The sequence below is a fragment of the Primulina eburnea genome, chromosome 16 (genome assembly GCF_022965805.1).
Source record: "Primulina eburnea isolate SZY01 chromosome 16, ASM2296580v1, whole genome shotgun sequence".
Classification (NCBI taxonomy): domain Eukaryota; kingdom Viridiplantae; phylum Streptophyta; class Magnoliopsida; order Lamiales; family Gesneriaceae; genus Primulina; species Primulina eburnea.
Window position 1 is genome coordinate 13,227,648 of NC_133116.1, and position 14,098 is coordinate 13,241,745.

The 14,098-nt window shown below is 32.5% G+C and overlaps 1 protein-coding gene across 1 annotated transcript; it reads left to right on the forward strand.

Moving 5' to 3' along the window:
• The first annotated feature begins 3,556 nt into the window (after positions 1-3,556).
• Positions 3,557-5,384, forward strand: LOC140816938 (uncharacterized). Its single transcript, XM_073176447.1, has 6 exons — positions 3,557-3,837; positions 4,049-4,139; positions 4,245-4,360; positions 4,619-4,678; positions 4,790-4,855; positions 5,149-5,384. Exons 1-6 carry the CDS (start codon positions 3,781-3,783, stop codon positions 5,380-5,382), a joined length of 624 nt encoding a protein of 207 aa, XP_073032548.1. The 5' UTR covers positions 3,557-3,780; the 3' UTR covers positions 5,383-5,384.
• The last annotated feature ends 8,714 nt before the right edge of the window (positions 5,385-14,098 follow it).

Consider the following 14,098-nt stretch of genomic DNA (forward strand, 5'->3'; position numbering starts at 1 on the left):
TATTGAAGATCAAACAAGAGCTTTTGAGGAGGATTCAAAACATGGGCAGTTAGCATGAAGAAATCAGCTAGTTGAGAGCACAAGCCCTTGTGTGAGGATACATTTGAGATGTACACTGTAAAGGAAAATTCCTCACACACAATCACTCACACTTCTACAAGAGAGTTGAACTTCAAAGATTAGTTGAGTGAGTCTCGCACAAAGACGTAAAACTTGTGTATGTAGTCTTTGCATATGAGACATTAAACAATATGCTGATTGTGAGGTGCTGCCTACAATCTTGAGTGCCTACAATCTTGAGTGCTAGGAGTTCAGTTTAGGAGTGGGTAAGTCCTAGCTGAATGAGTTTGTACAAAGTGTTGTATAAAACAAAGTCTTCTAGTGAATCCTTCCCAAGGGGAAGAAGGGGTGACGTAGGAGTATTTAAATCTCCGAACATCCATAAACAAATTCGTGTCTATTTGTTTATTGCATTTACTTACCATTTTCATAGTTTTAAAGAAGCATTGTTGAAGCATTTTATGTGTTCTTCAAATACCAAAATATTGCATACCAAGTGTTTGATAAGATGCTTCAACTAAAATATTTTTACTCATTCAACTTGCATATATTTTAAATGGCTTACAAAATATTCAATCGGTTTCTACTTAGGATTATTTCGAGTATTTTCCGCATGGTTTTTAACCAAACTCGATTTAATTCATCGGTGTTCAATATTTCAAGAACCGAGCTATTGTAGCTCAACGGTGATCCCCCTAACCGATCCCAACAAACTATCTCCTACCTCCCTCTCCATTTAATTTCAGATTTGTACCTGCAAGAAAACGTTAGTAGTAAACAAAATAGTTCTCACCCAAATTCTCACGGTCAGTCCAAAGAAAATTCACTCGTCTCTCCTCTCTTATTTTTTTGCTCACAACAAATACTCACTAGTCACTCCAAAGAAAATTCACTCGCACTCAAGTAATGTCACTCAAATTTGAGAGTTTTCTCAAGGGCTTCAAACTTTGTATTTTGAGTGTATCAAACAATCAAGTTTCAACTCGTGAACAATTGTGACCGACTCACTTGGACTGCGTAGACAAAGAATTCGAAGATCTCTCTTTTTTTTTTACTGTGAGAGGCAATTGAATATGACTCTCTAAAGGAAATAGAACAAGATATCAAAAAGAAATAATGATGAATTTTCGGAATTTTTGTATTATTTTTTTTTTGGCTGAGTACTACTCGAAAATTCAAAAAAAAAAAAAAGAACCACAAAATTTCGAGAATCACAGATTCACGAAAAAAACTCGAAGAACGACGGAATAACACAGATCTGAAAACAAACTGAGAAATAACACAGATCTGCAAATTAAAGAACAAGATAAACTTACTTGAATTTCAATGAACCTAAGCTCTGATACCAAATGATGTGAATCTTTGTACGTACGAATAGCAAACACGATTAATTTAGAATCGTGCCCTCAATTCAATAACGAACAAGGAATCATTGTTGTCCCGATCTTTTGAATCAAATGTGTGTGTGTGTGTGATTTTCACCTCTAAACTATGAAAATTTTAGCAAAAAATAACCACGAGATAAACAACCGAAATTATGATAAACCTTCAAAGAACTCGTCTTTGACAATCCGCGTAAAAACGATCAACAAACGCCACAAAGTTAAAAACTTTGATAAGTTTGATTTGAATAACAAAGCAAGTCTTTGAATGTATTGAGAGAAAACTCTAAAACTTTGATAAAATATCAATAATAAATCTGAATTGTGTCTCTAAAATTTCGTTCACATATGTTTACATATCAAAAGATATCAAATCTAGTTACCAAAATAATCAAAACTTTAAACTAGGAAACTAGGATTTTCCCGCAACTAGCTCACGCTCAGGCGGTAAAATTTGACCGCTCGAGCGCCGAGGGTTCTGTACTATTCGCGCTCGGATGGTAGAATATGACTGCTCGGGCGCGAGACATTCTGGAAATTTTCTCCTTGGACAGCAAATTTGGCTCTTGGGCGGTAATATTTGGCCGCTCGGGCGCCGATGCTTCTGGACTCCTCTTCATTTATCACTTGAATAATGTTTCTTTGGCTCCCAACTTTACTCCCTTGCATCACGAACCCTCCAGCACTTTGCACCCCGCTTGTAAGTCCTTCTTCCTTGCTCATAAGCACCTGCAACGTTTCCTTGAATCTCTTTAGTCGTCCCCTCGTTATTGGTCCCTCCGGCAACTCTAAAGGGTCCCATGCTTTCCTTGGGGCTTGACCATCCGTGTTCGCATCAATAATGCTACATGTGTTGCTCAAATGAAACAATGATACATAAAAAGCAACAGAACTAAATACATTCTCCCTAAGTTCTTCGCATTCATACAAGAGCTTGAGAAAAATAAAGATATTGATATTCGTTACATTCAATCAAGTAAAAACTCATCAGATCTCTTCACAAGCCAATTCCTACGACAATATTGAGAAAGTATATATATAATATTTGGATGCGCAATCTACAAAATTTGTGAAGAATCGCTTGTGTTAACATGAGGGGTAGTTTACGTGACTTTACTATTTTTCCCTTACTATGGTTTTTATCCCAATAGGTTTCTCCTAGTAAAGTTTTTAACTAGACAGTATAAAAACATGTAATGAAGACAGTCATTGTATCATGATCATCATCGCAAGGGGGAATGTTGAAAAATAAGAGTTGATATATTTGAATATTGAAAAATAAAAGTTGATATATTTGAATGTTGAAAATAAGAGTTGTAAATATTGAAAATTAGTGTGTGATGATGTATGTAATGATGAATTTAACTTTTGGATTATTTCCAAAGAAATTCTATAAATATGTTCTCAATTTGTGAAGAAAATCACAATTGAGTAGAGAGAAAATTTATAAAGTGTAGTTTGATATATTTGTGAGTTTGAGATTTTTACTTTTTACCGTAAATTTTTACTTTTAAGAGTACTATTATTTATAAGAACAATGAATCGAGTTACATATCATATGCTATTATTATATCCATTTTACATGTTTTCACTTGACTTTAATCCTTAAATATATGTTTGTAAGATGCAGATTTGAAGCTTCGTTTGTAAGATTTGACTTTAAAAGAAGAAAATAACATAGCAACATTAATTAATTTTGTAGTCTTCTCTTTTTTAAAATAATTGGAGTTTGGATTCAATCAAAATTTTTAAATAAAAACTAGATAAGAGCTGATATTAGATCCGAAAAATTATGATTTAATATCATAAAAAAGACAACTTTTTGGCTAGCTAGATACAATTATTTGGTGAATAATATAAAATAAAATTATTCAGACAATTCATTCTCTCTTGGTTGACTTATGTGATCCATCCCTCAATAAAACGAGCATGATTATTTTTTTTTAAAAAAATAGCATGTGGGGATGGCAGATTTTTACAAATCTCTAGGTGCCATGTTATCTAGTCAAGTTCTAAAATTTAAATTTATCATAAGGTAATTTAATCTTTTTTACTGATTAATAAGACCCAAACGTGAGATCCATAAGTTTTGGTCATCAATTTTCACTGAGGTAAGAATTGATTATTCCATTAGTAATGTAATGGGAATAGAGCATAGTCAAAACTTGGTGTGGTGAACCCAAATCTTTGTTGGTAAAGTGTGTGTTTCAAGTTTTCAAATTATAAATTGAATGTTTCTTGCTGCTTAAGTATTTCTAGCCATATTAACAGGAGATCTTCCTGCTTCTTTTTCCTTCCAAGTTTTGTTCATTGAAAGAAGAAATTTTGCTGGAATATAATGGGACAAGTCTTTGGCAAGCTTTATGATGATCTCTTTGGCAACTCGAAGATTCGGGTAATTTTTTTCACTCCTGAAGTTGATAAATTCGTGTGAAATTATAAAAACTATCAGCATTTTTTTTTGGTTGAGTTATGAAAGTGTTTGTTTCGAATTGAGATGGATGGAGTACTGATTGATTTGATCAAAATACACCTAGTTAGCTAGAGCCGGAAACTTTGTTGGATTGATATCTGTTTCTGAATGTTGTTCTTGGTTGGTGGCGTAGATCGTGATGCATGGGCTGGATTGTGCTGGCAAGACAACTGTTCTGTATAAGCTTCACAGCGGAGTGGTTCCGCCGGACGGTCCTACAGTTGGTTTGTTATTCTTTACCACTTATGGGGAGATCACACCCATATCTTTTCGGATTTTCTTGTTTTCGAGACAAAATTTGGACTTGAATGAATTATGTTGCAATGCAGGTTTCAATGTAGAGGAGGTTCGATATCGAGATATAACGTTTACGATGTTGGATATGGGTGGACGTGATAGAATGAGACCAATATGGAGACACTTCTTTTACAACACTTCGGGGCTGGTAATGCTTCTCTAGGCTGTAGAAACCATCTAATCTGATAGTGTGCTTGAAGTCGGCAATATGATCTATTTGATAGACAAAAGTGATTTCTTTCAAAACTTCAATTTTTAGGCAACATGATGATTCATTATTCCATTGCCTTTTTAAGCAGTAACAAGAACAATTAAGGCTTGTATTTGTAGGATTTGGGTACATATATACTCCAAGAAGCTATTTCTATGTGTCATTTGTTGGTGATTGGTTCTTCTCTTTTGACAGATATATGTCGTAGACTCTGCCGATAGAGAGAGTATTGGGTGGGCAAAGGAAAATTTTCAGGTTTAATTCGTCCGAATATATATATATATATATATATATATATATATATATATATATATATAGTATTTGTGTCTCCACGTCTCTTTTCACTTCTTTCATTCTTTTTTTCAGGCCATCATCTCACATCCATACATGATTAATGCTGTTATATTGGTCTTTGCAAACAAACAAGACATAGTAAGTCAGTTTTACTGAAACCGAACTCGAGCCAGCCACGAGTAGACGTTATTTCCATTAAAAGTATATTTCCTATTTTTGTCATCGGTATGACGTGTCACTATAAAATGCTGACATGTCGACGGACATTATCGTGACTCCACTTCCGTGAAAAGAACTAGAATCGCCAAAAACAAAAAGTACACGCATGTTAATTGACTGCAACTGTGAATTGATGGATAACATGACTAAAATTGAAAAATATAGAAGTTAGGGACAAATAATTGTAAATTGGCATTTATTTTTGGGTTCAGGAAGGGGCAATGACACCAACTGAAGTTTGTGAAGGGCTTGGTCTTTACGATATCAAAGACAGAAAATGGCATATACAGGCGACTTGTGCTATCAAGGGAGAGGGGTTGTATGAGGGGTTAGCCTGGTTGGCTTGCAAGTTGCAGGATAACAAAGCTGCTACTAAAATTTCTTACGACAAGCAGACTGATCTGTCCGCAATTGAATATGACGGACGGGATCCGAGTGAAGGGTAAAATCTAAAATACTTAATCCTATGCATGACAGATGAATATCCACATAAAGAATCCACATTTGGGGTCATTCTGCTGGGGTTTGCCATCTCAAAGTACATGGTAATACCGCAGTCTGGACTCAACAATCATGGGTATGATGGGTTTAAAATAAGATTGATATTTCCTAAAATTTAGGTTCAACTAAACTTTTGTTTGCTAGTATGTATACAAAACAAAAGGGTTCAGATCCTCTGCGGTGCATAAAAAAACAGCACACAGTGCTGTGCGATCAAACTACGTCGTTTACTGTCTTTTTCCCCCCTTTTGTATTCATTAAATTTGTACAGGATTTTGACCAGCAACTTGGACTTCTCTCATCTGATAGAATATTTAAATGATAAATTAATTATTAGCTTGACTTAAAAAATTTAATCTCAACAAAAATTTAATTAGAGGGTAATTTTTTAAAATAATTATAAAAATTAAATTCTTGTTAAATTTATTTTGTATGCAATAATATATAGTTTAATTCTATTAAGTTAAATTAATTATTTTAAAATTAAATAATATTATATTAATAATAATATTTTTACCAGTTGTTAACAATTTCTTGATATCATTCTCTTAATTCAATGAGTATTGTCAAATTTATTTTTTCAATTAATAAAATTTTCAACAATATAAGAATATTAACATCCTAATGCTTAAATTAAAATTTAGAACATTTACATCATGGAGTATAAGATAAAACTAAAAGTTAGCACTACATTTAATTTGTGTCCGAAATATTAAAATATGTTTAGATTTTAAATTCAGCATACCCAAAATATAGTTTATAGAAATTAAAAATATGATTACATTGTCTTATTCTTCATCAAAATGTAAGGTACATCCTCTAATCAAAATGCACAATAATTTCACATTTCCTAAAAATATAACCTAAAAGTAATTATATATATATATTATAATTCAAGAAGGAGAATAATAACAATGCATCATCAGTTTCCATGAATTTCGGTTCTTTAAAAACAGTCTAAAGATGAGATATGCCAAACTCGTGAAATTCGAAGTATATTCCAATATGGGAAAAAAATAAATAGTTCATAAATTTTGAGCCTTCATTTCAATTAACAATATTCTACCTTAAAAAAAAGGAGAGTTATTCAAGAATATGTAAAGGATATATCTCCATTGAAATTCATGACCTCAACAGAATACCGCCTACATTCGATAAGGATACTAATTAAACAAACTTTTTTTACTAAGATAAAATAAATTGCATGGGTTTATTTTTTGATGTTCGGAGATTTGAATAACTCATACGTCATTCATTCTTTTTCACAGAAAGATTATACTAAAAGACTTTGACAATTACAATGGCTTGCAACTACCCACTTCAGCAGGACATACCAATGCTTAACTGAAATTCTTAGTATCTCAAAAACTTAATATAAAATAGCAGTAAGACTTCTAATTATCAATAATTTTAAAATAATTAATTTAACTTAATAGAATTAAACTATATATTATTGCATACAAAATAAATTTAACAAGAATTTAATTTATATAATTATTTTAAAAAATTACCCTCTAATTAAATTTTTGTTGAGATTTAAATTTTTAAGTCAAGCTAATAATTAATTTATCCTTTAATTATTCTATCGGGTGATTTTGGTCTGATTTGATTTCTTAGTGTGTTTTTAAAAAAATTAATAGTAATAAACTTTGCATGAATTAATTGATTGTCTAAAAAATTACATTTAATTATTATTTATATTGGCCATGTTGTTAGTAATTAATTCAACAAAACCAAAATTTGATGATGTGTTTTTGCACAAGAAGCCCAAGTTGCTGGTCAAAATTCAGTACAAATTTAATGAATACAAAATGGAAAAAAAGACTATAAATGACGTCATTTGATGGCACAGTACTATGTGTTGTTTTCTCTGCACCGCAGAGGATCTAAACCCCAAAAAATCGGGATGTAGTTAATTATAGATAGTGTTGTAAAAATGAATGTAAGGCCCATTAACATTTGAAAAATTAGTCGAATGTGATTCGTCCAATAAAATCTAAAATTTACTTGAAAATTGAAATTTATATTTCGAGTAGATATTTTTAGAATATTAATTTGTTCAAAACCAATTTTCGGATAAATGAGAAATTAATACCAGTAAATTTTTTACTTTTAAGTAGTGTTCAAAACCAATATTCGACCACTTCCGCCGCCGACCGCCGCCACAAATCTGGAAGGACAATTTTGTCAATTCATCAAAAGATTATTATTTATCACTTTCTTAACAATCATATTAAACATAATATTATTTTATCATTATTACTTCAATCATTTTTTTTTATCATTTCTCTCTTACTCATTTCATTATTTTATGCTCCAAACCAAACGTAGCCTAGCGTAAAAATCATTCCAACTCTTGGAAATCTATAAATAGGTCGATCCTTATATCATAATGGAAAAGGCTAGGCATTCAAAAACTTTAGAATACATATATTTTCGTCAATTACTTATTGTTGCATATAATTTTCGTTTATCATATCTGAAGAAGGTTCAAAAACATCTTGAACTTCACCCAGTTTTGTAACTGGAGTGATGATATTACAAAACACAAGTCCTTGTATCTTGGGAGACTATTGTCGTGTTCAATAAGCGGTGTATGTGAGGATAATTCGTCTTAAGGAGATATAGTTGAATTATAGCCTCAAGTTACATTTTGTTCGTGCCTTGGTCCAGAGCTTGTCCCAAAATTTGCTGCGAAATCAACCCAATAGTTTCAGTTTTGTATTGTATTCAAACCAACAATCTTAAGAAAATTTTTATTGTGCATTCTAAATTCATCATCTGGGGCTCATTCCAGCAAGTGTTCTAGCGGTCCATGGTGAGAAACCCGAGAAGTTTGGGAGCACCGAATTCAAAAGATGGCAACAAAAGATGATGTTTTATCTGACCATCTGGAATCTTATGATTTTTTTTGTATGAGAAGGCTCCAACGGTATCTGAAAAAAACCGACAAATACAAGGTAACTGCTTATGATGTTTGGGGAAATTGTTATTATTTATTTCGTAATTATTTCATCAACTATTTAGACAATACATTATACGACGTGTATAGTCGAATGGAAAATGCAATAGATTTGTGAAGATTCTTGGAAAAGAAATATAGAGCAGAAAATGTCTATGAAGAAATTCATTGTTGGAAAATTTATAGACTTCAAATTTGTGAACTCCAAATGTTATAGTACAAGCCCAAGAGTTGCAATTAATTTTACATGAAAGATAAATGAGATCAAGTTAACATGACAGTTGCAGATTATGTCGTGACTCGTGACAAGTTATACGATATACATGGAAACATGCTTCATTTTTGATGAATTTTGAAGAAAACTTGGTGGATAACTAAGTGGAATGATGTGTCAATTATATATAACGTGCTGAGTACGTCGTAATAAGATGTTATACTCTTTGTTGTTTGATTATTGATGAATTTTATATGTTTTGTACCCTTAAAACTTCGAGTTTTAAGATAAAAAATTTTGAATTAAGTTTTATAAGCTTTTGATTTTAAAATTTAAATTATTAATGAAATTCGAGAGTCCAAGTTTAAATTTTGTAAACAAAATATGCTTAAATCTAAATTTTCAAAATATAAAATCTTGAATTTAGATATCTAATTTATAACAATTAAAATTTGGAAAACTTAGAAGTTTGAACACCAATCCAACAATAATTGAGATAATAGACTTTAGAATACCATATTGTCAAATTTGATAATAATGTATTAAGCTTTGAATTAATTAAGCAATAATGTTTAAATTCAAACTTAGCAAGATATACAATCATCAATTTCGATTTATAAGTTAAAAACACTTTGAATTTATAAAGTTTTTAGTTCTTTAATTAATAATGTTTAAATCTAAATTTAGTAAGATATTGAAATATTGAATTTTGGTTTCTAAGTTTATGACACTTAGAACTTGGAAGAATTTAATTTGTTAAATTTTGATTTCTAAGTTATGATGTTTATAATTTTAAAGTATTTGATTACCCAAAATTGTGGGGGGAAGCAATCTCATTGACAACCTATTTTATCAATAATAACTACACGAGTAAGTCTTTCGTGAGCGGTCTCACGAATCTTTATCTGTGAGACGGGTCAACCTCACCGATATTCACAATAAAAAGTAATACTCTTAGTATAAATATTAATATTTTTTCATGGATGACCCAAACAAGATATATGTCTAACAAAATATGACCAGTGAGACCGTCTCACACAAGTTTTTGCCTAACTACAGGTAAGAAGAATACAACTCCTTGCGAATTATAGAATATCTACAAAATTTTCTATGAATATCTTAAAATGTGAGAGTATTTGGCAAAAGTAAAAGCGCCTAAGTCGAAACAAATGGAGGTATGTATCAAAAACAATTCATTGCCTCATATTCGATATATCAATAATAGGTGTGATTATTCGATTTTTGTGTATAATTCATACCTCGCAAATAAAAGCAAAGAAGAAGTATGTCACGACAACTATGACAACAAAAATGAGACAAAAGTTCTTCGTGATGAAATAACGATATAAATTTGTTGGAATATTTCATATTCGCAATCTTGATTTTGATGTTAACAAAACTTGGTATTTTGTTTCTAATAAATTTACCTAAGTGCACAGAATTTGAAACTGATCAGGATTCGAACTGATCAGTTATCGAGCCAAAAATGAAGCTATCGAGATGCAAAACTGAAAGTGCCTACTGATTGCCCAAACTGAATCAGTTCAACTGATTATCCAGCTGATAGGTGGTTCAGCAGAAGACCTTCAGAAGCCCGGCCAGCTGATGAAAATCTTTACTGATGAAGAGCCCAGCTGACCAGTTCAACTGAAGCAGTGAAATTAGTTCAGCTGACGAGCCAACTGATTTCACCAAACCAGTTCAAGATCAGTTCAACTGACAAGTTCAGAACATCAGTTAGGAATCAATCAGTTTGCATAACACGACAAGCTTATTCAAATGGAATCCAGCTGTGCGCCTTGAGTAAAAGCTTTTGTCCAGTCAAAGAAAAATAATGGACGTTGCAGCAGTGTTAAATCCTAAACGTTCCAGAATGGCTGTCGGAAAGTACAGACATATTTCGAGGAACGAATTCGAATTGCAATGAACATATTTGATGAGTCTTGGTGTACGGTCTCATTGCCTCTATAAATACTAGACCTAGATCAGAAATATACAAAAGTGTGGAAAAACAAGAGTGCATGAAGATTGAAATAAGAAGGGCACGTACAATGCATATCAGCTTACAAGAAGCAATCAACCCAGATTTGAGGGAACACTTCAAATTGTTATCAGATTAGCTTAGAAGAATTTTTCCCTCAGTGCGTGAGAACACCTTCGTGTTGTATTCATAGATCAGTTCTCACACACTCACACACAATCACTCACATATACAGAGAGCTGAGCTTATTGAATAGCTGAGAGAGTCTTGTACAAAAATAATAAACTTGTGTATGTAGTCTTTGACACATAGATGTTAAGCAAGTGTTGGCTGGAAGGTGTTGCCTTCAATCTAGGCTAGGAGTTCAGTTAGGCAGTAGTGTAAGTCCTAAGCTGAGTAGGTTTGTATAAGGCATTGTATAAATCAAAGTCTTCTATTGGATCATATACCCGAGATGATAGAAGGGGTGACGTAGGAGCAGTTGAAGTCTTCAAACATCTATAAACATATCTTCTGTACTTAACTGCTTAACTATTGTTTTCAAACTGATTTGATCAGTTCAAGCTATTATCAGTTCAGTTCTCACCATAACTGAACTGATATATGCAAGAACTGATACTTCTTTTATCAGTTTACAAAATTTAAAAGTTTTAAACTAATTACAATCACATGCTTTAAAAATCATACTTTTATTTAAAATAGCTTTTGAACATAATTAACATTTAAAAATAGCTTTAAGCATAAATAAATCATTTAAAAATAGCTTTGTGCAAAAATAAATCATTTTAAAAATAGCTTTAATCATCATGAATCATATATCATAAAGTTTTCAGTATAAATCATTTTGGGTGAAGTTTGATCCTGGAAAGTGACTAGCTTTTATCCTTCGGTCGACTGATTAGTCTTCAGCTCCACATGGCCTATGGGGGTGTGCACTATGCTCCACAGTGGAAATACGATTTTCTGGGTCCCTCTGGGGCCTTTTCCCGTAAAGGGGGTCCTCCGGTGCCTTGGCCCGTATATGGACGCCCTCACATCATCCACAAAAAATTGTAAATTCACCGTCCTCACATAAATAGATTGCCCACAAATTATATATCATATGTCACAGTCAGTTCACATCCTTTAAAATTTTTTTATTTTCTTTAAAAATCATATAATAGCATAACTTTCCAAAAATAACATTTTAAACAGTATAAATTACACATCTTTACCATAAATCATAAAATAACATATTATCATCAAAATCATCATTTTAAATCATAAAATATCATTTAACATGCATTATGGTCCTTCGGTACGCTTCCAAGCTTTTTCTTATTTCATTGTGTAAAATTACTGTTTTTCCCCTCAACGTAAAAATTCTCGAATTTATCGTTTTATCACTTTTAATGACATGAGCATATTCCAAATAATTATATAAGCTTAAATAAAAAATTTCATAATTTTATAAAGCTTAAAACTAGACTTTTCAATTAATTATTTAATTAGCGTTTCGTGAGACGATTAGATCCCTAATAAATTCAAAGCTCATTATTTTGATACCAAATTTTAAACATAACATATTTATTATTTATTCTATCCTTGTGAGCCATGAACCACACCCGTGGACCCATGGTTCCAATTTTCCTTATTAAATTCGAAATAATGACTCTCATTCGAACACACCGAGCCATCTCCCAATTTACTTGAGCCACGTCAAGCCAAACCCTAGTTAACCCACCTAGGCACCCTACTGACCAAGCCTAGCTCTTAGAACCAGACCCTAGCTCGCTCAAACTCACCTGGACAGAAACACAAACATGCACGCTGGTTGTGAAACACCCCACTTAAAATTATTTTAAAATGAAATATAACTTGACATCAGCGGAAGCATTTATCGTAAAAAAAATATACTTTATATCCATTGTAACCATTTTCATAAAATACAAACCAAACAATACATAAATTCAATACATCTTAAATCAAATACCCACAATACATATAATAAAATACATGATATTTTTAAAACTTTAAATGTTCAACTCACACTAATAAAACATTAACATAACCAAATAAAAGTTGTTCCATTTTCAATAGCTATATGACTTCTTCTCCTTGGACAATCTGCTTCAAATCTTTTTATTACCTGCATCACATGAAATAACTGGAATGAGATAAAACTCAGTAAGTAGAGAACTTTACATAACAAATACATATTTATATGGCTTGGCTTGAAATATCTCAATGGCAATGAAAGTGAACAATACCATCTTCAATGAACAATAATGAAAGAATAATATAGATGGTATACCATAACATGAATATGAAACAATAGCTCAATGATCTATAATCTGTGAATGTTATCTCTGTTAATATATATAAATATATATCGGACTGTGAGAGATAACCATGAAATGAAATGATAGTCTGTAACTTGTAATCTGTGACCTGTGAATATTATCTCTGTTGATATATATAAATATATATCGGACTGTGAGAGATAATCTATGTATAGCATCTCTGTGATATATGAAAATATATACCAGGCTGTGAGAGACACTCTTCATGTGATTGGCCAATGACATGCATGAATTACTATCATTTCCTTGGATTGGAACATATGAAATTCATTGAAACAATTCATCAAACACTTGATATGCACATCGGATTGTAGCATATGGAATTCAATGGGACAATTCATCAAACACTTGATATGCACAAAGGATTGTAGCATATGAATTTATTGGGACAATTCATCAAACACTTGATAGGCACAATAGTTTGCTAGCTTCTTTAACAATGGAATCAATAGGATTCTTGGATCTTTGAATATATAACAATGAATATGGCATAATATAACCATAAAAGAAGCTAGACATCAATAAACATGGCTTGGATGCATATATATCATGTGAGCACAAGAAATAGCTTCTACTTACAACCCAATCAACACTTGGTTGCAAAGATGACCTCAATAGAATCCCTACAACAATAAACACCATAAAAACTATGAATTAACATCATATAAACTTAGATCTATAAAGTCAACGTATTCATCTAACCCAACAATTCTTCACAAAACCCATAAATAATTAAGATCTTACTTTGTAGCTAGCACCTAGTCTAGGAGATGCTAAGATTTCCACAAAATCCTTGAACTTGAAGAAGATTTGGTAGAGAGAAATTTTGGGGAAAAAGATGAGAAACGTAGGAGAAAGAAGGAGAAAGAAGAAATGAAAATAAATCTTCAAACCATGCTATAAAAACTCATTCCTAACCTTAAAATCGCATTTCGGAATAGCACTTTTCGTCCAAAAATATCCAGCACCGCACCCGCGCTCAATGGGCAGCGCGGGTGCGGCGCTGCCCAGCACGAGGCAGCGCACCCGCGCTGCCTCGTGCAGCGCAGGTGCGGCCCTGCTTCGGCAGGGCCGCGCACCCGCGCTGCAAGATGCAGCGCGGGTGCTGCCCTGCCTCGGCAGGGCAGCGCGGGTGCGGCGCTGCCTCGGCAGGGGCGCTGCC